The sequence below is a fragment of the Schistocerca cancellata genome, chromosome 2 (genome assembly GCF_023864275.1).
Source record: "Schistocerca cancellata isolate TAMUIC-IGC-003103 chromosome 2, iqSchCanc2.1, whole genome shotgun sequence".
Taxonomy (NCBI): Eukaryota; Metazoa; Arthropoda; class Insecta; order Orthoptera; family Acrididae; genus Schistocerca; species Schistocerca cancellata.
In genome coordinates, this window is record NC_064627.1 from 126,479,290 (window position 1) to 126,505,699 (window position 26,410).

The window sequence follows — 26,410 nt, forward strand, 5'->3', positions numbered from 1 at the left end:
AAGAGATTTTTCCGAAACGTCTTATTTTGTAAACTGTTCACGTGGTACTGCGGTTAAAGTATACCGTGCATGACAAAATGGCTCTATCCAAAATCTGTGCCTCGGCAACTGTGGTGCACCATGGGCCATAAATTATGGGGGAGAAGGATGGTTGCAGAGATGTGAAAGGTCGAAGAGACTTGCAACGCGCCGGCCGGAATGGTCGTGCGGTTCTAGGCGCTACAGTCTGGAACCGAGCGACAGCTACGGTCGCAGGTTCCAATCCTGTCTCGGGCATGGATGTGGGTGATGTCCTTAGGTTAGTTAGGTTTAATTAGTTCTAAGTTCTAGGCGACTGATGACCCCAGAAGTTAAGTCGCATAGTGCTCAGAGCCATTTGAACCATTTTTTGAGACATGCAACAGTTGAGCAACTTACCGCCTACGTGAACCAAGGGACTACCAACATTGTCTCCTTAGCGACCGTTCAGCAAACGTTGCTGCTTATGGGCCACCGCAGCAGGCGTCTCGCTCATGCACTCATACTCACTGCTGGGCGACGAAGGCTGGAATATGAACGCCTATACTCCAAGTGGACCTCCACTGAGTGGCGACAGGTAGAATTTCAGATGAATCACATTTATGCTCCATTTAACAGATAGCCATTGGCGCGTATTGCGTGAAACTTCTGAAAGCAGACACCCTGCAACAATTGTCGGAATTGTTATGGTCTGGGGAATGTTTTCCTGGCATTCCCTTGATGATCTATCCATTCTGGAAGGCCCAATGGACCAACATAAGTTTTCAGCTGTCCTTGGGGACCTCGTCTACTCTTACACGCAGTTCGTTTTTCCCCGGATCTCGTGGTCGTGCGGTAGCGTTCTCGCTTCCCACGCCCGGGTTCCCGGTTCGATTCCCGGCGGGGTCAGGGATTTTCTCTGCCTCGTGATGGCTGGGTGTTGTATGCTGTCCTTAGGTTAGTTAGGTTTAAGTAGTTCTAAGTTCTAGGGGACTGATGACCATAGATGTTAAGTCCCATAATGCTCAGAGCCAATTCGTTTTTCCCCCGGCTCGATGCTATCTACCAGCAGGACAATGCAACGTGTCACGCAGCTCTCGGTGTACGTGCATAGTTCGAAGAGCATCAGAATGAATTTACCGTACCCCCCTGGCCACCAAATTCCCAGGATTTAAGCCCAGTCTGTACGGGCTGTACGCGCCATGGACCCTTAACCGAGATACCTCGCACCTGGCCACGACAATGAAGCCGACTTCATGGCTCCTCATCCCTGTTGATATCTTCCAGAACCTCACTGACTTTCTTCCTGGACGTCTGGAAGAAGTCCGCAATGCAAAAGGTGGTTATCCAGGGTTTTGCCAGGTTGCCACATTGATGTGACTAGACCCTGTAGTTCAAGTTGAGTTTTCCTTCGATTTAGGAATCAAGTTGAAATCATAAGAGGATAAGTCTGGGAAGTGCGGTGAGTGGTACAGTATTCCCTAGCCCCACCGTTCGAGCAAATCAGATCATTGTGCTGCAAAATGATAGTGCGGCTCCTGCAAAAAAGTGTTGCCGTTTCTTTCTCTAAACTGTTCATTTTTGGAGAACAGCCTGCGATCAGCTTAGAGAAAGAAACGGGGACACTTTCTGCAGAAGCAGCCCATCATTTTGCGGGGTAATTCTCGACGCAAGTTGTGTTTGATACACGAGGAAATCACACAATTTATGCACTGGTTGGCTTGATCTCGTCCAAACACGATAGATCCTTCCTGCCAGTCTGTTTCCTCTCCACGTCGACCAAGCTGATACCATGCAACCGACTTACTCACTTCACTGCCATGACTTAACGTCAGCAGTGGAGTATCATATGACAGCGTGGTGCCAGTTCCACGCCATCAACAATGTTTTAAAGAGAACCCTGTGCTCTTAAGGGAGATGACTAATTCTTTATCCGGCCAGTTTCTGATCTAGCTGCTACCTACTCAAAGATCATGGTATTATACTGTGCGGTAGCATACTCGGCGCGGATAAATGTCAACTACATTTAAACCATAAATATTCATTGAAGATGAAACTTCCTGGAAGATTAAAAGCTGTGTGCCGGACGGAGACTCGAACTCGGGACCTTTGCGCCGGCCTTGGTGGCCGTGCGGTTCTAGGCGCTTCAGTCCGGAACCGCGTGACTGGTACGGTCGCAGGTTCGAATCCTGCCTCGGGCATGGATGTGTGTGATGTGCTTAGGTTAGTTAGGTTTAAGTAGTTCTAAGTTCTAGGGAACTGATGACCTAAGATTTTAAGTCCCATAGTGCTCAGAGCCATTTCGGGACCTTTGCCTTTCGCGGGCAAGTGCTCTACCATCTGAGCTACCCAAGCACGGCTCACGCCCCGCCCCACAGCTTTACTTCTGCCAGTACCTCGTCTGTAACCTTCCAAACTTTACAGAAGTTCTTCTGCGGACCTTGCAGAACTAGCACTTCTGAAAGAAAGGATATTGCGGAGACATGGCTTAGCCACAGCCTGGGGGATGTTTCCAGAATGAGATTTTCACTCTGCAGCGAAGTGTGCGCTGATATGAAACTTCCTGGCAGATTAAAACTGTGTGCCGGACCGAGACTCGAACTCGGGACCTTTGCCTTTGGCGGGCAAGCACCCGCGAAAGACAAAGGTCCCCTAGTTCGAGTCTCGGTCCGGCACACAGTTTTAATCTGCCAGGAAGTTTCATATCAGCGCACACTCCGCTGCAGAGTGAAAATCTCATTCTGGATTCACTGAAGTTATTTATTTTTCCTAATATTTCCCACATGAGTCAAAATGACTTACGGTTAGAAAAGAAAGGATGAAAAGAGAGAGTAATATATAGGTGGAGGTTAACGTGGAATTCTGCTAATATAAAACCTTCTCGGATTTCCAACGGTTTGGTGCAGGCTGCCTGCTACGCCTATACTATCCTGTTATTTTCATCGAAACGTCGTCTTTACGACCAAAGCCCCAGAAGCTGTTGTAATAGAGAGGTTAGAGTTTACAGATTACGCGAATGATTACGGCTTATAGCAATAAAAATCATGTCAAAGTTCTAAATTTTTCCAGGATATGGTATTTTTCTGTCCTTGCGGGATCCTGAATTAATAATTAGTTAAAAACTTCTTTCATGGAATAGCAGGCCTTCGAAGATTTAGTACCCAAACGTGTTTCAGAACTGTTGTACCAATTCCAATGACTGTTCCCCATTATTATGAACTGATATCTACAGATCAATTTGGAAGCTGGTGCATTGAGCATCTTATAATTATTTTGTATGTCATCTTGATAGCAGTGGAAAGTGCAGTGTATGCAGCAACAGATATAATTTTTTTTAGTTGTACTGTTGTAATTGTAACTAAAATTACGTTCTCTCCCTAAAGACAGTTACCTCTCTCTTTAGCAGAACACATCTACATGTCCTGCTGCTGTGCCATCTTTCATTGTAAATGCTGTAAGCTTCTGCGATAATAACATATAATCTGAAGCAAAAATAGTAAAGCATTCGAGAAAACAGTAAGCAATTTATGAAATTAGTCTACTAGATATGAAAATTCATCTTTCCCAATCTATTCTTAAGCAACCAAATTTTTGAGTAATATGAATTTTTAAATTAAAGGAAGCGGTAACTGGAGATGATATAATACTACCAAGCACGTTCGGATGGTGAGAAACAAAAAGTCTACCGAATCTTTTTTTGTCGCTTTTTTCAGCCTCTGGGCACACAAACAGTATGATCCACATCTACATGTACACCTGTACTCCGCAAGAGCTTACCATTGTAACTTCCATCCGTACATGTTCCGGTCGCGAATGGTTCGCTGGAATAACCATTGTTGGAAAGCCTGCGTGCGAGTTCGAATCTCTCTTATCTGGCTTGTCTTTTCGTTAGATGTACGTAGGATAAAGCTACATATTAGTTAACTTTTCTCGGAACTTTAACAATATATCACAGTCATGCGGAACGCCTTCTTGCAGCATCTGTCACTGGACCTGACTGAGCATGTTAACTGGTTTCGATTTCTTTATGAGTCATCATAAGATATTGTGTTTAAAAAGGAAGGAAAAAAGGGGATGGGGTTAGTAAAATAGTAGGGTAACAGAATAAAAATCAAATTAACATATGTACATAAATATAACTGGAATCTGTGACGTAGTAACTCATGTTGATTTACTATAGAACAAATTCAAGCGTGTATAGTTCTGAATAGCAAGGACAGTTCAGGAAGTAACTTTCATGTGCTGAACAAACAACGAATCTTAAATGTGTTCTCTCTTACCTGAAATGTAAAAGAGATAAATTCGTAGATTTCAAAGAGGCTTATGACTGAATTGACCGAATAACCCTTCTCGAAATGCTCAAAGAATTCACACAACCTCCAAACGGAAGTATGGGAAAGATTTCTGTTGCTTTTGATAGCAAATCCGGAGCAAGGCAAGGAGATTGACTCTCGCTACTAGTTTTCAACTATGTGCTTGAGGAAGCCGTCCGAAGAAGAATGAATGACGAAGGTGTTTAAAATGGAATCGGGTTTGACTATGAAAACATGAATATGACAACTAACCAAACGTGTCCATAAAAAGAATTCCATATTGGTTAATGGCAAGATACGACATCACTGCACAGTAATACGATCGAAGCTCCAATATGCCACAAAATAGCTTGCTATAAAAAGAAAATGTCTGATCAAGAAATTAGAAATAAGAGAAAGACCAATCTTCAGTGAAATCCCAAGCTTAATCAAAGAAAATGATGAGTTCAAGTGCCGACGCAACCATGAACGTTACACATATTTAGAAAAGATCACAGGCGCCACTCGTAGGAGGAGCACAATTTTCTGTGGCCACATTGCGCATGTGAGTCCTACAGGGTAGAATACTCGGATCTTCCGTTCCTTTATCAACAAGGAATCTAAGAAGGCGTGCCCCGCCAATGTAAAAAAAGACCTACAAGAAGGGATAACATAGGATGATATCCATAAACGCATTCCGTTTAAGAATAAACTCCAAGAGCTGTGGGCTTCTAAGGAAAGCCAAAACTAAAAACTGACAAAATATGCACTTAGGCGAGCTAGGAACAACACAGGAGACAAATGCCGGAAAACTGGCTATATCCCATACATAAGGAAAAAGTGCTGCTCAAATAGTGTGGTGCGAGGATGGTCAATCCGACGACAGGAGGAATAAGACGGTAATTTTGTTTGTAACTGAATTTCTTGCTATTTTAATGTCTCGTTTCTTTTCTTTTTAAACTGAACATTTTTAAGAGTGGAATGTCAAATGTTCGAAGTGCTAAATCTCACATTTGTCTAGAGAATCAAAAATCAATATATTTCTTTTTGTACATAGATTATTTGTATCCAAAAAAATTGAGAAGGTATTCTGATATTATTAAGTTATGAGAGAAAGAGAATACATGATTTGTTAAGAGTGTTCACGGTACTACAGCAGGCAACTGTCTGGTTCTAGAATGTTTCTGTTTTAAGTGCCACCAATACAAAGCCCTTGCGTTTTATTTGTGATAATAAAAGTAAAGAAATACGCAATACTATTTTAAGTAGTAGAGCTGTGATCAACAAAAATCATGCCCCATATCTTTTCATTGATTTAGAAGAGAATAACAAAATTAAATTCTTGAAAAATGCTCGCAATAGTGATTTCCGCTGCTTACCCTACCGCATTCTTCGGATCAAATGTTGCAATGTTTATTATAGAACTTTCTGTGCTGTTAAGAAAAACATTGCAACACCGTCAAAAGATCTTACTGTTTTGTAACTGTTTTGCAGATACTCATTGATTTGTCTGTTCACTTCATGAACTTGTTTTACTTTTTTGAAACCCACTCAAAATATGTTTTTCTAAGATAAATAAAAGCTTGCATACACTCTGCTTACCACACAAACTATTCATTAATTAAGCAGAGGGAGTCCTTGACGCATGCCACTTGTAATTCCAGCTTTGCTTGGCAGAAAGACAATGAATCATTTAATAACGACCCTCTGAAAGGTTATCTACTTGATACGCCACTTGGAACAAGTCTAGTGGCATGAACCAGAGCACCAAAAACACAGTAGCACTGGAAACGCGTATTGTGAAAAATGGCACGAACGTTTGACATTTCCACTCTTCATTTGACGATGACTTCCTAAGCAGTGAAACTGCTCGTGTACAATTTGTGTGAAATGGGTCTTAGAAAATCAATAAAACAGTTGTGTTTTCCGATGATCACTGTGTTATTATTAGGCAGTATGTCCAGTCTCTGTAAAGAGCTAACCTCCAATTTATAGAAAATTTCAGTTTTGGAACATATATAGCACGTGAACACCACTCGAACAGTTATTTTCCCTGTACATTCGGAGGTGCACCAAGAGCTAAACAAACGCACTCCAACGCTAGTATTAAAGGGCAAATGCGAAGTGAGCGGCGCCGACTGCGAGCGGTACAGGTACGACGACGCAAAATGGGTTCCGGTCGAGCGCCGAAGCCAGCCGAGTATCGAGTAACTGCGACGCGCGTGCGGGGGTGCGGCAGACGCAGAGCAGTCACGTGACGCGCCGGCGGCCAATGGGCGCGCGGCAGAAGGGAAGGGTGAGCCCGGCGCCGCCGGTAGCGGGGTCTGCAGGGGCAGCGGCTCACGGCGAGGAGGGGGGGCGAGGGGAGGGGGCGGCGCTGCGCTGCGACGTGGGGGTGGCGGCGGCGCCGGCGGCCAGTACTCTGCGAGCCGCCCTGCGAGACGCGCTCACGCTGTCCACCCGAGAGTGGCGTTCCGCGACAGAGCTGACAGTGCCGGGCTTTTGGAGGCGGACAGCGCGTTCCCCGGCCCCGCGGGGGACAGAGAGCAGCAGCGGCGGTGCGGGAGGATGCGCGGCCAGCGCGGGGGCCGCCGGTGCTGACGGGCTGCGGACGGCCGGCAAGCTGGTGCTCCACTACCTGCGGCAGGTGGTGTGGGGCTACGCGGAGGGGCAGCGCCTCAGCAGCAGCGGCGGCGACGCGCTCATGGGCACCGTTCTCAGCTTCAGCCCGCGAGAGCGCCGCCCAGTCTACTCGAGCACCGGTTCGATAGGCGGGGGCGGCGGCAGCATGGGCGGCAGCATGGGCGGCGGCGGCGGCGGCGGCGGCGGGGGCGGCGGCGGTGGAGGCGGCTGCGCCGTCAACAACGCCGGCTCCGTCACCGACTTCACGCTCAACAACTACAGCTACGAGCAGCTCAACAACGCCAAGAACCGCGAGAACAAGGCCGGCGGCGGCAACAACAACGGCGACAACCCGACGCCCATCGTCGGCTCGCTACCCAACGGCAACGCCAACGCCACCACCAACCACAACCACATCAACAACAATGAGAACGCGCGCATCATCTCCGAGAAGAACGCCCTCGAGAAGAACTTCAAAAAGCACTCGCTCTTCATCAACGCGCTCAGCTGGAAGCGGTTCTCCACCACCAACAATAACAAGAAAAAGCTGGACAATAAGAACAAGAACTTGACAGCTTTCCGGCAACCGCTGGTGGACAATATCCACCCGCTGGTGGTGGACAAGAACAAGAACCTCCAGAAGGCGGCGGGCATCACCTGCTACTACAACCCTCCGGTGAAGACGCTGAGCGAAGGCAGCAGCCTGCAGCCGCGGCCGTCGCTCACCACGACGACCAGCACGGGCACGAGCACCGCGGCGGACGCCGTGCGCGCCAACAACGTCAACAACAACAGCCAGCAGGTGTGCGAGAAGCTGGGCCCCAAGGCGGCGCTGCTCGGCGGGTCGGCGGCGCCAGCGCCACAGCCTCCCGGGCCGCCGCACCACCACCACCACAGCCACCACCAACACCACCACCACCAGCACCAGCCCGTCCCAAAGAAGACGGTCATCCAGGCCTCCACGTCGGAGCTGCTCAAGTGCCTGGGCATCTACCTGCACAACAAGTGCTACCGGCTCAAGGACTTCCAGGCTGGCGACGCCGTGATGTGGCTGCGAACCGTGGACCGCAGCCTCCTGCTGCAGGGATGGCAGGTTAGTCGCCTCCACTCACTTACAGCGCTTCGCGCGAATCGCATTTCGGTACCGCTTCAGTGCGCCCTTACTGCCAAAGTAAGGAACAACAAACGCTCTATAAGGTGCATCTAAAATAGTGGCCAGCACTTACCTATGGATTCCTTACCCAAAAATAAGAAAGAAAATTACCTCAACATGGGTGCCAAAGTAAGGAACAACAAACATTCTACCGGGCGATCAAAAAGTCAGTATAAATTTGAAAACTGAATAAATCACGGAATAATGTAAATAGGGAGGTACAAATTGACACACATGCTTGGAATGACATGCGGTTTTATTAGAACCAAAAAAATACAAACGTTCAAAAAATGGCCGACAAATGGCGCTTCATCTGATCAGAATAGCAATAATTAGCACAACAAAGTAAGACAAAGCAAAGATGATGTTCTTTACACGAAATGCTCAATATGTCCACCACCATTCCTCAACAATAGCTGTAGTCGAGGAATAATGTTGTGAACAGCACTGCAAAGCATGTCCGGAGTTATGGTGAGGCACTGGCGTCGGATGTTGTCTTTCAGCATCCCTAGAGATGTCGATCGATCACGATACACTTGCGTCTTTAGGTAACCGCAAAGCCAATAATCGCGCGGACTGAGGTCTGGGACCTGGGAGTCCAAGCATGACGAAAGTGGCGGCTGAGCACACGATCATCACCAAACGACGCGCACAAGAGACCTTTCACGCGTCTAGCAATATTTTTTTGTTCTAATAAAACCCTATGTTATTCCAAGAATGTGTGTCAATTTTTACCTCTCTATCTACATTATTCCGTGGTTTATTAAGTTTTCAAATTTATACTAACTTTTTGATCACCCGGTATAGGGTGCACCTAAAATAGTGACCAGCTCTTACCTATAGATTCCTTACCCAAAAATAAGAAAGAAAATTACCTCAACACAGTTGCGGAAATGCTTGTCTTCCTACCTGTTGGTCAGTCAGTATTATCATATCACTTCCATCTGTGTTTCAGTTAACTCTTGAAAGTTCATTAAGTGCCGTACTGGCGGATTAAAATAGTGAGCCACATAAGGAAATTGGCTTTCACAGGAAATGCTCTTACTGACTGAGCCAGCCACGCAAGACACACGAACCGCCCTCACCACTTCCCATTTGTCAGCACGTCTCTCCTACTTTCCTGTGATAACAGGGTTTAGATGGATGACGTACTACTTAATGTACGATAACTCTGCTTTAACCTTAGATCACTCAGTGGATAGTCATGTATGGATCATCTCAATGGGCTCTACGTTTATTTGACTTCATATCCATCACAAACATTTCTATGGTTAGGTGTCAAACTGATGATTTAAATGAGATATCAGTGATAATGCTTCTCTTCGTGTGCGAGTTAACGGAAGCATAAGAGGAGGTTCGTGTTAAGTGGTGGTAAGCTTAACCTGTACACAGTGCTACTGTAAGCACATAAACAATTAGTGTGAGATGCTGTGAACCATTTTCCAAGTTCAGCACGTGACACTTGTGATTATCAGTTGCGTGAAATGATACAATGTACGTGACAGTCTCATAAATCGGAAGCTAAGCATTTAATAACCTACAATGATGAGTACGTTGTTCTTATTATTATTATTTAATGATGCTTTTGACCCCCATTGTTGTCCACTATTTTCCATATGTCGGGTCAAAGCGGAGTCGTAATATCTTAGCGCAAATGCCGTCACTAGTTATTCCAAAGGCTGCTAAATTTTCTTTATAGAAGCAGCAGATTTAGGTCAATGGACCGGTCATTTTTAACCTACACAGTAAAAAGTGTCGTTTCAGTTTAGTTTCGTATGTGATAGTCAGACAGCTAAAACTTGCTGGAGGCTTAGGATGCTACAGGGAGATCAACACTGATGGTTTTGTACCTTTGCTTCCTTGTGGACTCACTACAGAACTGTCCACATACTGTATGCTCGCACTCTAATCGTGTCTTCTATACTTGTTACCACAAGCTTCGTTGGCTGCATAATTCAAATTCTTTCCGGTTTCACATTTGAACTCACTCATATTAAGGTTCGCGATTGTCTTATAAATATTTCACACGAAAGGCGGAGTAAAACTGGTGCAAGTCTACTGATTTGATTAGCCTCTACGACTCACTTATTGGTATCACTGTTTTCTCTTATCCAAGTAGCTACATTGTCTACTTTGAAGTAGCAATGTCAGAGTTCATTTTTCTATCGACGTTGAGCTTCGTGGAGAAAGAAGACTAATTTATTTGAGAATGATCCACGTAGATATTTTAAGAAATCGTCCTCGTACTCGTCTGTATTGACTAAGAGAAAACACTGGAAACATAATAATAGTGGTCTGAGGCCTTTTTACACCCAGTCATCCAGAATACTTGTCGTGTGACGAAACACTTGGTCGGTTCTGTATCAAGGGCGTTAACATTCTATTGTATAAAACTTACTATGAGCATCGTACAAGGAAACTGTGCATCGCCAAGTGTAATTCATTTATTGAGCTAAGCGCTCTTACTTTTGGTAAACAGATACAAAGATTTACTGGTAATAGTCCACCTGCTTCTTATTCGTGCTACTTGCTTTTCAAAGCTTTCGCTTTTTTAGATGCTTCGCCATACTCCATTTTTGTTATCCGAATGAAAGATGAGAAGGGAATAATGTGTTCTGGATGAAAAGTAGAGACTGAATTAGCTAAAATCCTCAGTAATTTTATTGTAGACAAGACGAGCATCATCGAGTAATAAACGTCAAAAGTGGATTACTTTCTGGTTAGTTGGTGTTCGTACTGGTACAAAACTGCTGATTGTTGACATGGTGACTGTACTGAAGATGTGGCTTAGTACATCTTATCTAACACACTCATATTATCACAATAAATCTTTCACTTCACAACTCATGTAGTAATATCAAATACAAGCACCCGCCAACCGATTATACATAACACTTTCTCGTTATTTCCTTAAGGTTTCAAAAGGCGTATATCTTCCAGGAATAATTAAACAGTATCACATTAAAGTGTAATCCAATACACGTTTCTTTTTCCCGTGTCAGGACGTGTATTAATTTTTATTTTTAATGCTTTTCATGCCTCCCACGATGTAGTTCAAATTACAGGATGTTCATAAGACTTCGTGCTGTGTCGTGTTGTTTTGGCGCATCAACTGATTATCTTGTTTAAAAAAGATCCATGACATGTAGGAAGTCTTGAAGCTTATATTGGAATCTGATAATCACGTAAGAGGAATTGGCATCTCATGGTATACTCTGACAAAGAAAAAAAACATTTTGCGAGCTTTAGGATTTCCTTTAATGTCTGTCAGTGTTTATTATGAAATGAAACGTCGGTTCGCAGTAGGAAAAATTCTGAAAAATGTCACAACTACCTTGGTGCATTTTTAGCAACACCAGTTTCGATAACTGACTGAATTTTCTAGAGTTGTTCGAGCATTCTAGAAACATTTTAACATGACTATTCACAAACCGAAACCGGCATTCCCAAGAAACTAAGGAGCACCTTTAGCTGCTGTTACATTACCATGACACCATCAAGTGAATACTACCGGAGATATCTTTTCTGTTGATTACTCACTGGGTTTGCCAAGATATTTGACTTTGCATGTTGATCTTCCGTGTTTACATATCTATGAGATCATGCGCACCTGTGATGAAATTTAAACACAATTCTTAAACAATCGAGGTCATCCTCAGATGGCTTCCTTTGTCTTAAAAGCTTGCTTGGAATGTCTAAGGCATGTGTGGCTGCTTATATTGGCAAGAAATTACTAGGAAAGTCGTAGTACTCACTGCACTCGAAATCGGAGATGCCCGAAACAGATCGTCTGCTCCGTTTATCATGTGAGCCACTGTATGCTTTAAAAGCTGAAAGTGTAAAGAATCTTTTTCAACCACTGCAGGGCGTATTTATCTGAACAGCACTTGTAAAGGGTTGTGGCACTCTTTTCTTCCAGGAATTTCTCGCAGTGGGAGATAAGAACCGAGAACGCCATCTTGTTGTGGTCGTTCGCCCATCTTATCTGCACATGGCGTAACTCACTTCTGTTGACTGTGGCAGCAAACTGGCTCCTGTGGCGTAGATAATCCGCTGCAGTCCAGCAAACGCGACTTCCAGCTGAAATTCATGCGTAAATACATCCTCAGTGATCAGTAACAGTGACATGTGATAAAACCGGTACAACCAAATAGTTACTAGCAGAAAAAGTATCTTTCGAACAACCACGTGTCGAACCTTCCACCTCTGTGTATCTAATTTGGCACTGGCTGCCAGAAAAGAATACCAGAAGCAGCTTATGTAACGTTTGATGTAGGATGTAGAGTACCTCTCAGTACTAGATGTCGGTAGACATGATTTTGCGAACATCGCCTTCAATGTTGGTGACTTACATTGTAATACCTAAAATGTTCTCACATAACAATGAAAGATCGGACCTAATAAAGAAATTATAGCCTAGTATGTATATGGGTACTGTACATCGAAATCTTTGACAGTAACGTGGCGAAAATAGCTCGAGAACGCGTTTTCCAACCATTTCACTTAATACCTTCAACCACACTCAAGCCAGAAGCTGTTAAACTTGGAGCGAACGGAGGATCTGAGTTCGTAAATCATGGCCTTAAAGGTAAAAGTACTTTTATTTTTAAAGAAGGTAATGAGTCGAGAAATGGAACATACTGTCAGGTACACGTGCAGAACATACTCGAACACGTGAAAACTGAACTATATGAGACATTGGTCCCGAATAAGTTACATTTTATGCTCGTATAACTTGTACATCATATATAAATGCTCAAACGCTAGACAAATTCTCTCTTAAACAGTGGTTTCAGTGTCTACTGTAGGTTCCTCCTGTCACAAAACCTTGTTACAATCGTGCACTTTCAAGTCAGTAACGGATGTTATCTTGGGAGATAATGTCCCGACGTGTAGTCGAAGTCTCTCGAGGGCTGTTGTTAGTAATACAGAACTGTCCTATCATGTTCCATACGTGATCAATGAAGGACGGATCAGATGGCGGTACTGGCCTTGTAAATTTCTTAGATAATGTGCCAGTAATTGTAAATAGTTTACGAGGAGGCTTGATCTTGCTGGAAGAGTCTGTCCCCCTAATTATATACATATCACAGTAAAATGGGGTAGATGGTTTTGTTTATGTGTTCTGTAATGTTCCAACAACAAGCAGCAGAGCTGCACAGTAATTTTAGACTATAACTGCTCACACCCAAACGGCCATCATTAGTTCTGCGTGTATCTGCATGCCACTCTACGACAATCCTCTTTTCTCATCTGGTTCATAGATTACGCGAACAGCCATTAATGATACAAACATCACGAAATGCAAATTGGCGCGACTCATTCCTTCAGTTGCGTCTTCCAGTAACCCACTGAAGAAGAAATGAGGCATTGGTTCCCATGCTCGTGATCCTAATTCCAGCAGACGTTTCTTGAGTATCCGAACTGACTCTCTGGAAGCACTATTGCTGCTAATTTGTGGTACGGTCGCGTTCTCAACAGCAATGGTTCAAAATGGCTCTGAGCACTATGGAACTTAATATCGGAGGTCATCAGTCCCCTAGAACTTAGAACTACTTAAACCTAACTAACCTAAGGACATCATACACATCCTTGCCCGAGGCAGGATTCGAACCTGCGACCGTAGCGGGCGCGCGGTTCCAGACTGAAGTGCCTAGAACCGCTCGGCCACTCCGGCCGGCTCAACAGCAATGGCTATTCGCCTGACACAGGGGAGTGGGTGTAAAATGGTACACTGTTGACGTGCACTTCCAAGAGAGTGACCGTAATTTTGCAGCCCCGCTGGAACATTATTGCTATATAAATGAAATCTCTCGCCTTTGTAAGTGGTGGGCCAAAAGCGAGTGCCCTTTGTAATGCATTTTGAAGACGTGAAGGTAATCTTGTTTGTTTATGATACTTGTAGATTCAAACACCAAAGCGCAGTGCTATTAAATCAAACATCTCTGACATTGTTCATTGTTGATTCTGACCTGTTGTGGAGATGTTTTCTAATGAAGAAAGAGTTTTTACTTTAAAAATAGTAACGGAAAAGAACTATCAGGACCTATTGACAATCTATGCCAAATAACGTACGACGAATTCAACTTAGTTTATTTTCAACATGATGGAACCCCACCGCACTATGCAACAAACATGCGAAACTGCGTTGAAGAGGTATTCGGTTGGAAAGTTACTGGACGGCGAGGAGCAATAGAAATGCCTCCCAGATCTTCTGACCAATACAACAATGAATTTCTTTCTTGGGTTTACGTTAAAGTGTATGCTGCAAAACCAGAAACAATTGAGGTCTTGAAAGAGGATATTTCAAGCGGTTTTCAAGACAGTGATTCTAACAAACAACTGCGTCAACAAGTATACTTAAGCATTCCAGGTCGTCTGATGAAATGTTTCAACAAAGAGTGGGTGTGAAATGGTAGACTGCTGCCGTCCACTTACAAGAGAGTGACCATAATTCTGCAACCCCGTTGGAACAGCTGTAGCATCACTGAATATATGTTAAGTGAGATTTCTCGCCTTTGTACGGCGTGGGCAAAAAACGACTACCCTTCGTAATGCATTCGAGAAATAATGTTATAAATAATCCTGCAGCTTCAATAAAGCGCTCAGTTATTTCATAATTCCAGTTGTTCGTTTTGTATTCAATAAGGTTACGATGTGTAGTGAATTTTGGCCTACCCTGTACACTGTGCAATCTCTGGAAAGACCATTCAACCTGCCACAGTACGGCCCCGATGAAATTGTGCTCGTCCACGACGTGTTGACACTTCTGAAATGCTTATTATCTCAATATTTGCTCTAAGAAACGAACATCTCTTGGGGCAAGTCGCTTATGGCTGTGGTAAGCCCTGTATTTTCAAGTTCATTTCGAAATTAATGCTTCATCTACAGCTGCCTTGTAGCATTGCCATGAATATCCTCTGTCGAAGACCAACGTTAACATGGTATCTTACGTTACACCTGTAGACGTGTTTACTTGTTTACTTTTATAACTTAGTAGGTGCTAACGAGCGTTATTCAGTTTGGAATAACACCAGTGTCGAATGATGGTTCAGAAGTGATCGCCTTGTATCTACTTCAAATTTAATAATTAGTGCGACATACCGTATGAAACTTGCGCCTTCACACACTTGTTACTCTCTCCGAGCGAAACATCAACCACGTCACTCTCCCACGCACTGAAATACGTCCTATCAGCCCTAATTCTTCCTATCTACTCCTATCTATCCTACTCCACATCTGAACTCCGCTTCCAGGTTTCACCCTATTTTCCTATCCATTTCCTGTTCATCTCATGGTCTGGCTAACAACCCAATCCCTCTACTCACTTTCTGTCTCATACCATTTATCGTCGTCTTAAGAAGAAATCGGAATATAGAAAAGCCAAAATAACAGTTGGAGGAATTAAACGCAGAACCGCCAACGTTAAGAATGCAAAAGAATTCTAGTGTTAAACGCAGAGGAGAGAGCTGATGTCAGGAAAAATGTGCTGAGGGCCTCTCCAAAGAGAGGGAACTGTCTGATATCGTGAGAGAAGAAGAAATGGGTGTCGATGTGGATGTCCACGTCAACAAGGACCAAACACACCGCAAGAACACAAACACAGTGTTTACTGAAGTCCGAGGTTGTAATTTTTCGAGTGTGGTCATTATAAATAGGTACTGTTTTTCTGCATCTATCTCCACAATAATGTCGAACAGGCACTCGGTAGGACGACGATTCAAACCCGCTTCCGGCCATCTTGATTTAGTTTTCCGTGGTTTCTCTAAATCGCTTCAGGCAAATGCCGGGAGGTTCCCTTGAAAGGGCACGGCCGATTTCCTGCCCCATCCTTTCCTCATCCGATGAGACCGATGACCTCGCTGTTTGGTCCCTCCTCCAATTCAGCCAATCAACCAACAAATAGATGACCTTGCAGATGAGGAAAGGTATTACAAAAAGAAGTGTGGCAAGCTGTATACTAATTATAAGTAGGTCCTAAAAGGGCGGACATTCTTGACTAGAGAATAAAACCTGAATAAGAGACATCCACAGATGGTAGCAGTTACGTGCTGAGGCATGTTTAGACAGGGAGAACAATATATGTTCACTTAACAGTAGGACCTGAATTCCCATTTGCTCTGTGGGGTACCAAAGGGCACACGTTTTGTTAACAAATGCAAATGTAAATAATTTGATCTTGATTTTTAATGGAGATTATTCTTTTAACGTCTTATTATAATCCCCTTATTTCAAATTCAGTTTTTCACACGTGGCATGAAAATTCGATAATCAAAAACATTTGCCACGTAGTGAAACGCCCACCAATCTGAAGGCATAAAAAATTTCATACACACGATACGAAGGGTGTGAACTGAAGCTAATACTTATGAATCATCAATAGTAGCCGCACGTCCAACCTTTCATGGTTAAGATCATAAGATCCGTCCGTAGTTTCAAGGGAAAACGATGGGCGGTTGTGCTAGAGATAATTTCCAGTGGATTCTTCCGACATGTCTAATGTAGAGAGGTGTATATGTCTGTGGTGCGTATGTTTAGTGCTATTTGCTGCGAATGAGACTGAACGGAGAGGATGAAAAATGACACTGGTACATAGCCTATACCCATCTAATAACACAAACCGGATCGCTGAACTCAACGCACTAAACGCATGCAAGACCGCAGCCAACGATATACTTGCCCTGAGCCAACATTTTACATCATGTTCAACATGTTCGCGCCAGGGCTGAGAAATATGTTTCTCGCTAAGAGACGAAATTAAATGACCGTATGGCATTGTTGGCCGGGATGTCCCAGTCGTGTTGGGCCGCCAAGTGCAAGTATTATTGCATTCGGCGTCACATTGGGCGACTTGCGGCCGATGATGGGGACACCACAACACCCAGTCCACGAGCGGAGAAAATGTCCAACCCGGCCGGGAATCGAACCCGAACCCCGTGCATGGGAGGCTAGCACGTTACCATCCAGATAAGCAGGCGGACTCGCTAATAGGTGGCGCGCCTTTTCGTGCTTTCCTTCATCTGATTCCGTTGCTTTTCCTGTTTCTCGCGATGGGGCCGTGTCATATTCTAAGGGCGTAGGTTATTATTTTAATATATTGACCTTTTATTTCGAAAGTGGCATAAGTCCATTCTTTTAAAACTACGAGAGATCACATATAACAATTTCACACTAAATTAATCACATATTATGTGATATTTTATTTGTGCAGAAAGCTCACTTGTTGAGGAGTCACACAAAACTGGATTCAAGCTTTCGTTGTGCCTAGCAGATAGGTACTACATCGTAAGTTAACATACTGTTAGTGGCACGATTTGGTAGAGTCGAGCATGAGCCACTGGTGGAACACGCCGGAGTGAACGTGTGAGATGTGCTTCATTGACGACGATATTCAACTATCGATAAACTAGGGTAAGCGGAACATTTCAAATCCTGAGTTCTTATAATTTTGCATGCAACTCGCTAGTATGGCGAAGATACTTACCCCAGCCACGAGCTGAACTTCCTCCTCGATGTAAGAGAACCAGGTTTATGATCTACATGTGAGACTTAGTGACGGTAGTTGCCGTCCTCTAGACCAGACTGGCACGGTCAGCGCCTAGGGATGCTCGTCATCAATAGACACCACCACTAGTCCCACTTCCCGTAGCAGTCTGAACTCCGGACTACACCAATACAGAAATAACATGTGACAGATCTGTTAGCTGACTATTATTCATACATGTGACTAGGACTAGTTGATGAAATTTTGTATTTAGGCACGTTGTAGACGAATGCTTGGATTAAAAATAAATAAATAAATAAATAAATGAAGTGGCGTGAAGTGCTTTTCGTAAACTAACTAGTGTTTTCAAAAATGCAGTTGTGGTTTATATGATGGGGAAGTTTGAGTGTCTCTTACCTAGTGATGATTGTAAAACTTACAAATGGATTAGGGAAACATATAGGTGAATTATTATGAAATGTTGACAGTATCCAAAGAAAACAGAAGAGAGAGAGAGCTCTAGCAAGACAAGTAAATGCTAGATGGCCCAAGGAATTATTTTCCTAAGACATAAGACCAAGGCAACGGCCTGAAGGAATGTAGGTACGTAACATTAGAAAACATGTAGGAGAAAAATGGATGTGTATGGCTGAAGACCGTGATGCATGGCACGTTTGGAGGAGGCCTTTATTATTGATTGTTGATAATAATGATGGTAGTGGTTACCGAAACATTCCGTGCACAAATAACACAGAGAGTGGTGTCTGAATGACCCATTGCTAAAGCCACGGAATTACTGCTATCGACTTTCATACAGCTGTGTGATTTAACATCTACCGTTGATGTTGGAGGTGGGGGGGGGGGGGGGAGGGATTTGCAGTTGTGTTCTCCATAAGACTGCTATGTGGTGTGTTTTGCAGTCGTTCGACATGAGTGAAGTCGGCGTTTTGTTTTCAAACTATACGTGGGTAGGATTGGTGAATACTCGTCTTGAAAAATAGTCCAGACTTTGAGTCCAATACCGGATAACCCGTTGTGTTTTGCTTTACAGATAACTACGGTCAAAATTCTTACAGTGGAAATTCTTGCGACCGGATCATTTAGCACCACACATGAAATCTCCACCCTCCGCTAAGCTGCATAAGTACCAGAGCGCAAAACGCCTGTTGCCATAATGGGCACATCTCCATCTATTGAGTGACGCACAATTCTTTAATCATCCGACCGAAAGTATTCTTCTAAACGTACAACTCACAATATGCGTTGTAGCCGGTGCCTTACTGTATTTCAGTAACTAATCCGCAAGAGGTGCAGGTGACGTAACGACATTCAACTGTGTTAGCTCATACATGCTTTCGTACAATGTTAGCAGGGAAATGACGTCGGCCTTTCCACTACTGCGAAGCGCGGCATTTGTTGACACGAGCTAGAAGACCCCACGTGACGCAGCCCGACGTAACTGACGTCTGCCCGATTAAATCACTCGTGCGCACATGCAGCGCTTCGTAGTCTGAGTCATGTTCTACATGTAATCAGGACGATTACCGTTGTCTAACAGTGCACTTTCTGTTGGCATGAAACTATCACCGAATACAGTTGCTGAATAACAATCTCTTGCTATATTCTACAACTGCTGCATATTTATGCATTGTGATACCATTAGGCTGACAAAAGCCAAAATAAGTAACCATACGGTAGCTGTACAACATCCTGGAATGTGATTTGCAACATATCTCTCTAAGGATTCCGCACTTTCAATGAAGGGTGTTTAAAGTGTTGTGACTTGGCAAGACAGACAAGCCACTAGGAAGAAGCCGAAAGGCACGCGTTTAAGCTCACGCAGGCTGGCGTGAGGTCTGGAACAGTTAAGGGAATTTATAGTAGCAAAGAACGTAAGTAACTACTGGAATACTTTAATTCATAATTGGTGAACAGCGGTCTGACGGTACATGCATCACAAGATAAATAGCAAATGATAATGGCGCCTTGCTAGGTCGTAGCAAATGACGTAGCTGAAGGCTATGCTAACTATCGTCTCGGCAAATGAGAGCGTAATTTGTCAGTGAACCATCGCTAGCAAAGTCGGCTGTACAACTGGGGCGAGTGCTAGGACGTCTCTCTAGACCTGCCGTGTGGCGGCGCTCGGTCTGCAATCACTAATAGTGGCGACACGCGGGTCCGACGTATACTAGCGGACCGCGGCCGATTTAAAGTCTACCACCTAGCAATTGTGGTGTCTGGCGGTGACACCACATAAAGAAAAGTGTCACACTTTCCTATAGCACGTAGTATTCGCCGAAAATAGAAGAAAAGTTCCTGTAGGGTTATTCCATGAAAAGAAGGTTTTGTTACGTCCGTAAGACTTCATGTTCCTTTGTTTAGTGGCAAAAGAACACAAGTCGCGTCTTCAAACCTTAGCTGCGCACTGATCATATTCAGGTCTACCTGTCTTCCTTTTATTTTCATGTTAATACTTCAATGTCAGTTGTACAGATGCTACGTCCGCAACCATGGAATGATCCCTACAATGATGTGTCCGAAAAGCAATACATATTTAAATATGGACCAATCTCTCCCCTCTTTCCCATCTACCTGTTACGTAGAAGTAGGAAATACAGGCAGTACAGTATTCAAGAAACAGGTAAAGAGGTACTAACCACAGTTCTTCCTGGTTGGCCGGGTAATTTTCTCCTGTAGAGATTCGATTGCCATCTTCATATGACGTAACTGTTGAGGCCCTGTGGCAGCCGTTAAGGGGCTCCGGAAAGGCTCAAAATCATGAAAAGTCGAATTTTTACTTTCTTGCGTTTTCTGAATCTGCAGAGTATTACCTTTTAATAGATATATAATTTATTCAATTCCGAAGACTACAACTATTTTTAAATTTTTTGTGAAATGTGTTCTACATGGGCGTGACCCACTGTGGCGCTGTTAAACTGCTGTCAAATGGTGTTATTATTAACGTCCGTGTTCATCAGGTACATTTTAGTGATGTGAGATAAAGTATGTGTTGTGGCTAACCTATTTTCAGAGACTTAGCAGCACCTGAACTGTTGAAAAAGTGTATTCACGGAAAAACTGAAAACACCAATAAAAGTGTAAATAGCGTTATTTGGTCGAGAATCCCCAAGACTGTATTTGTTGGAATAGAAACACTTCACTTTGGTGTGTATGATGCTGTTGCGACTTTCAATGCTGGCAACATTGTAAGGTGCAAGGTATTTAGAAATATGGGAATGAAGATAGGTTCTACATGGTACGAGCGATGCTTGCTTTAGACAAGGAATGCCTTCGGGCTGCAGACAGGGCTGTAAAGAGTCTAGAAATACAAGCAAGAGTAAACAGGAGGAGGAACAAGAGGAAGCTGGAGGAGGAGTTTGCAGAGGATGAAGATAATCCATCCTATGGACCTGGAATGCACTAAAAAGTTAATCCAATCTTTGTCGCTCGATTCCCAAAACTTTTATTTTCTCATACTAATTACATGTTTTCTAAGGATCTTCCAAACATATTTGTTTCAAACTTTCAGTAAATGTTACACAGTACCTTCTGCATAATTTAACACAGCCTTTTTCCAAAAAACTGTATATTTTTGAATATATAAATAAAAAATTGCAAAAAAATGTTGTGAATTTTCATTACAATTGAAAAAAAATCATCTTTAATAACTGAACTAAAATTTTGTAAAATCCCTGTGTTAAGTTGTAGCCCATATTCCAATAAATAATCTGTAAAAAGATCAACTTCCTACCTCAAATACTTTGTGAGGAAAGATGTAATTTATAAGCGTTATTTTAACATTGCAAGTATAAGGCGTTCCGGAGCCCCTTAAGCGGAAGTACGTGATACGCAAATAACACTGCAGCCACTCTCCGAGTCTGTCCCCGTACTGCTGGAGAGGTGGGACACTGGATTTGTCACCACGTTCAAGCTTATGAATGTCCACTAACTGTATACTGAAATACTAAACTCGGCCCGAACAGGCCATGAAAGTCCAACGGTACCGACCGGCCGCCGTGTCACTCTCAGGCCGCAGGCGTCACTGGATGCGGATATGGAGGGGCATGTGGTCAGCATAGAGCTCTCCCGGCCGTATGTCAGTTTACGATACCGGAGCCGCCACTTCTCAATGAGGCAGCTGCTCAATTTGCCGCACAAGGGCTGAGTGCACACCGCTTGTCAACAGCGCTCGGCAGACTGGACGGTCACCCATCCAGGCGCTAGCCCAGCCCGACAGCGCGTAACTTCGGTGATCTGACGAGAGCCGGTGCTACCACTGCGGCAAGACCGTTGGCATTAATTGTATACTATCGGATCGAAATGATCTGGACTCCTATTAATGAATATTAATATGAGGTGTGTCGATCCTTCGCCTTTAAGATGGCTTCGTCTCCGCTGGGCAACATCCAGTGAGGTGTCTGAAATGGCAGCCCGTTCTTCCTCAAGAGCAGAAACCAGAGAAGATAGTGATGTTTTAATCTGAGGTCTGGAGCGAAGTCGACTTTCTAACGGATCACAAAAGTGTTCCGATGGGTTCAGGTAGGAACTCTGGTGAGGTCAGTAATTTCAGGGTCGCTGTTGTTCACAATCTATTGCCTCACAATGTTTTTTTTTTTTTTTTTTTGTGACATGGTGCATCGCCATACTGATAAACCAATCATGGTCTCCGAATTGTTCCTCTACTCTACGCAGTTAAGCAACCTGTTAACTGTGTTCATATCCTTTGTCATTAAGTACCTTCTTGAGCAGTTACCACAAGAAACATCCCTATACCGTAACACCGCCTCCGCTGCAGTTTTGTGTCGGCGCTACACATGACAACAGGTAAAGTTCTCTAGGCATTCGCCGAATTCCCCTGCCGTTGGGCTGCAACCAGAATGGCGTGATTCATCACACCAACTAACTCGTTTCTAGTCAACCACTGCCCAGTACGGTCTCTTTTACACCGCCTCAAGCGTCGCTGAACATTGAAAACAGGGGTGCGTGGCGTATGAGGAGCTGTTCTGTCATTGTACCCCATCCTTCTTCATTCCCTGTGCACAGTCATTGTATGTAAAAGTTTTTTAAATTACCGCTACCCGTCACAAACTTTGTTAACTATTGTATTATTTATTTATTTTGCGACATGTTTCGAGGGAATACCACATCTTCAGGCTAAATGGAATTACAAAAACAGTTTCACAATAAAATCTTACTGGTGTTGCATAGTCTTTTCATAAATGCTGCGGTTATCCTGTGGAAGAAGAGAAAACTTAGTAAGAGGCGATGTCACTTTGGAAGCTGGACTGATGTTTGCATGAAAATGTTTTGTAACATTCACTCACTTTGTTCTTCTGGCGTGGCAGTCTTGTTGTGATGAGCTGAGGTTTTTCCATTTCCGTGGCTCTCTTCGCTTTGTTGATCACTGTCCACAAATTTTCATTAACGTAAAATTAACTTGGAAATACGATCACAAAAACAAATCTGTAATGCAGTGGACAAGATGGGGGTCAAAATACAGCTGGTTCCGATTTGACTATCGATCTGTCGAGCTATGTAGTGTCAGTTGTTTACATCTCTTCTGCCCGTCTTGTTATCGTATTACAGACGTTGGTGGACATATTACAAATTGAGCACGTGTTATAATATTATTGTACAAATCATGATATAAACGATTTATTTTACACATTTCTAAGCTATTGCTGGGGCTAGAGACAAACGACTGTCATGTCATGTATCTTTTATTCTAAGAGCACTGTAGTGAAATTGGAAAAGAAATGTGAATTTCTGAAGTCTGTCATTTCATTCAGAATCTCGTTATTCCCAATGTGGCCATGGATGAATACTTACATTTCTTCCATGATGTCCATTCTCCAGCTCTTTTCTAAATTATGTAATACTTTGAGATCGTTGTCTACTATAACACTGTAACCTGTTTCGTTTATATGTTTCGCTATAGCTGATTTATTGGGTTTACCAAGTCTCAAACAGTCGATGTGTTCTTTAAAGCGGAAATGGAAACACCTCAGCTCATCACAACGAAACTGCCACGCCGGAAGAACAAAGTGACTGACTGTTACAAAACATTTTCGTGCAAACATCAGTCCAGCTTCCAAAGTGACATCGCCTCTTACTAAGTTTTCTCTTCTTCCACAGGAATACCGCATTTATGAAAAGACTATGTAACATCAGTATTATCTGATTTTGAAATTGTTTTTGTTATGTCATTTAGCCTGAAGATGAGGTATTCCCTCGAAACATGTTGCAAAATAAATAAATAATACAATAGTTCTGCAAGGTTAGTTCTTCAAGGTCTGCAGGAGAGCTTCTGTGACGTTTGGAAGGTAGGAGACGAGGTACTGGCGGAATTAAAGCTGTGAGGGCGGATTGTGAGTCGTGCTTGGGTAGCTCAGATGGTAGAGCACTTGCCCGCGAAAAGCAAAGGTCCCGAGTTCGAGTCTCGGTCCGGCACACAGTTTTAATCTGCGAGGAAGTTTCAAATAATACAATAGTCAGCAAAGTTTGTGAGTGGTAGCAGTAATTTGAAAAACATTTACATATTTCTTGAGACAGTCACGGTCGAAAAATAGTCGAAATGGCTTCAAACACAGTCATTGTGCTAGCTGGACTGTTGGTAGAACTTCCTTCCGCTGATTTCGTGCATTTCTTTACAACCACCCTCCGCAGTGCACCACGTTTCCTGTCCATCAGTACGCCGACATTAGATCTTTCTGGTGTTGGTTTAACTGTGGTTGTTCCTTCGTGTATCCACTCCAAATTCACGTCACCAATAGGCGACTTGGTCAGCTTTAGAAGGGTTGAAATGTTCCTGATGGATTTGTTACTCAAGTGAAATCCAATGATTAGTCGATGGTCTAAGTCACTGAGCTCTCTTGACCGAACGGCTCTGCTGTTCCTGCTTCTCTAGTGACAACACAATACTTCTCACCTCCTTTCATACCAGCGGGTCCACCTCTCTTGACTTATAGTGATCAATTGCGAATTACGTAGAGGTATACAATGGCGTGGGACGAGGGCCTCCCGTCGGGTAGACCGCTCGCCCGGTGCAAGTCTTTCGATTTGACGCCACTTCGGCGACTTGCGCGTCGATGGCGATGAAATGATGATGGTTAGGACAACGCAACACCCAGTCCCTGAGAGGAGAAAATCTCCGACCCAGCCGGGAATCGAACCCGGGCCCTTAGGATTGACAGTCTGTCGCGCTGACCACTTTTTTTTTTACTAGTGTTATACAAAATCCAATCAGGGAGAAAGCAACAGAAGAAATTGTTAATGATGTTTCTCATAGAATTATTAAGCATTTATCATGAAATTCGTCTTCTGTAATTTAATGTTTATTTTGCTTTTATACAAACACATTTCATCTATTCATACTAGGTATCGTCAGTAGTCCATAATATAAAGAAAATTATTAAAATAAATATATTGTTAGGAGAACTGTAGTATTTCCTGCCAGTACATTTAAATTATCTATCTACAATTACGGGGTTGTGATTTATCCATTACTTCCATTTTCTGCTGTTTCATGTATCCATTAGTTCTTCTGCAGGCACTAGGCGCACATAGTTACATACACTATAAATCATTTACATTTCAGTCTTCAGTATAAACGATTTTTCCCGGCGGGGTCAGGGATTTTCTCTGCCTCGTGATGACTGGGTGTTGTGTGATGTCCTTAGGTAGTTAGGTTTAAGTAGTTCTAAGTTCTAGGGGACTGGTGATCATAGATGTTAAGTTCCATAGTGCTCAGAGCCATTTTTTATGAACGATTTGTAAGAAACTTAGGTCTGTTCTTGAATAAGCTCTGTGGTGACTGGTTTCCACACAGCACTTTAAAATGCACGAAATAGCAGTGCCTGTGTTGCTAATAAGTACGATGCAATGTTCTTTTGGACACCCATGCATATACAAAGGAACATGCACTGCAGGGACTACAGCTGTCAAGAAATACAGGGTGTATTGGCGATTACGAACATGAACCACCATCGGCTGTTGATTGAAACGAGGATAATCAAAATTTGTGCCGTACTGGGACTCGAACCCGGATTTCCCGCTTTACGCAAGCGGTTGATTTAACTGCTTTCTTTTATTTTTTTAATTTTTTTAGAGTCCAGGGCACTACCAAGCAGCTATTTTTTAAATCCTAGCCACTTTAACAAAAATGAAAAAAGGGAAAAAGGATTTCGGAAACCACACGGCTACCGGAAGCGGAGGTGTCAGGATAAATTTGATCAGGTAGTGCATATCATCCATCAAATAAAAGGAATCTACCCGTATCGAGTACAACATTAACTTACATGGTTTACAAACGCTCTCCGAACTGATAACAAACATTCTACGGATTTCACTTAATTGCTTCCACTGAAACAAAAGAGGTGTTACGTCACAATCGAAACTATCACTTGATTTCAGTCATGAACACGTGCTAGGTTTTAATTATCTGCAGTTAACATCTTTCCTTTCGGCGTCTAGCCGGAGATTATCGTTCTCGAGGACACGAAAAGCTGTGCTGGAACACGCGAGCGGAGAACCAGAAATGTCAGGGGTACGCCGTGGCCGCGGCCATTGGACGGGTCGCAGTACCAGAAGACCTACAAAGGTGGCTCTCCAATCCACTTACACTGCAGTCGATACCGGCCGCGGGGATTCCCCGCCAGCACGCACTCCTACCGGCCTTGTGTGTCCCTAGCAGTGCACAGCAAATTCCATTAACGAACTTGTCACTTAATGGAATAACGGGCGCGCCGTCCGCCTACGGCCCCACCACAACATATTTCTGGTTTTCAACACATTTTTCTCAACATTCTTTTCAGAGACTCACATTGAATATTTTGTGAATAGTTGTCGCTACTGTTGTTATTG

General features: G+C 43.5%; 1 protein-coding gene across 1 annotated transcript in view; it reads left to right on the forward strand.

Moving 5' to 3' along the window:
* The first annotated feature begins 6,723 nt into the window (after positions 1–6,723).
* LOC126161386 (cyclin-dependent kinase 5 activator 2) overlaps positions 6,724–26,410 on the forward strand; it is a 333,234-nt gene continuing 313,547 nt past the window's right edge. The window contains exon 1 of the mRNA XM_049917163.1: positions 6,724–8,004. Within this exon, the coding sequence (XP_049773120.1) occupies positions 6,994–8,004 (1,011 nt within the window). The 5' untranslated portion in view covers positions 6,724–6,993. The remainder of the gene's footprint in view (positions 8,005–26,410) is intronic.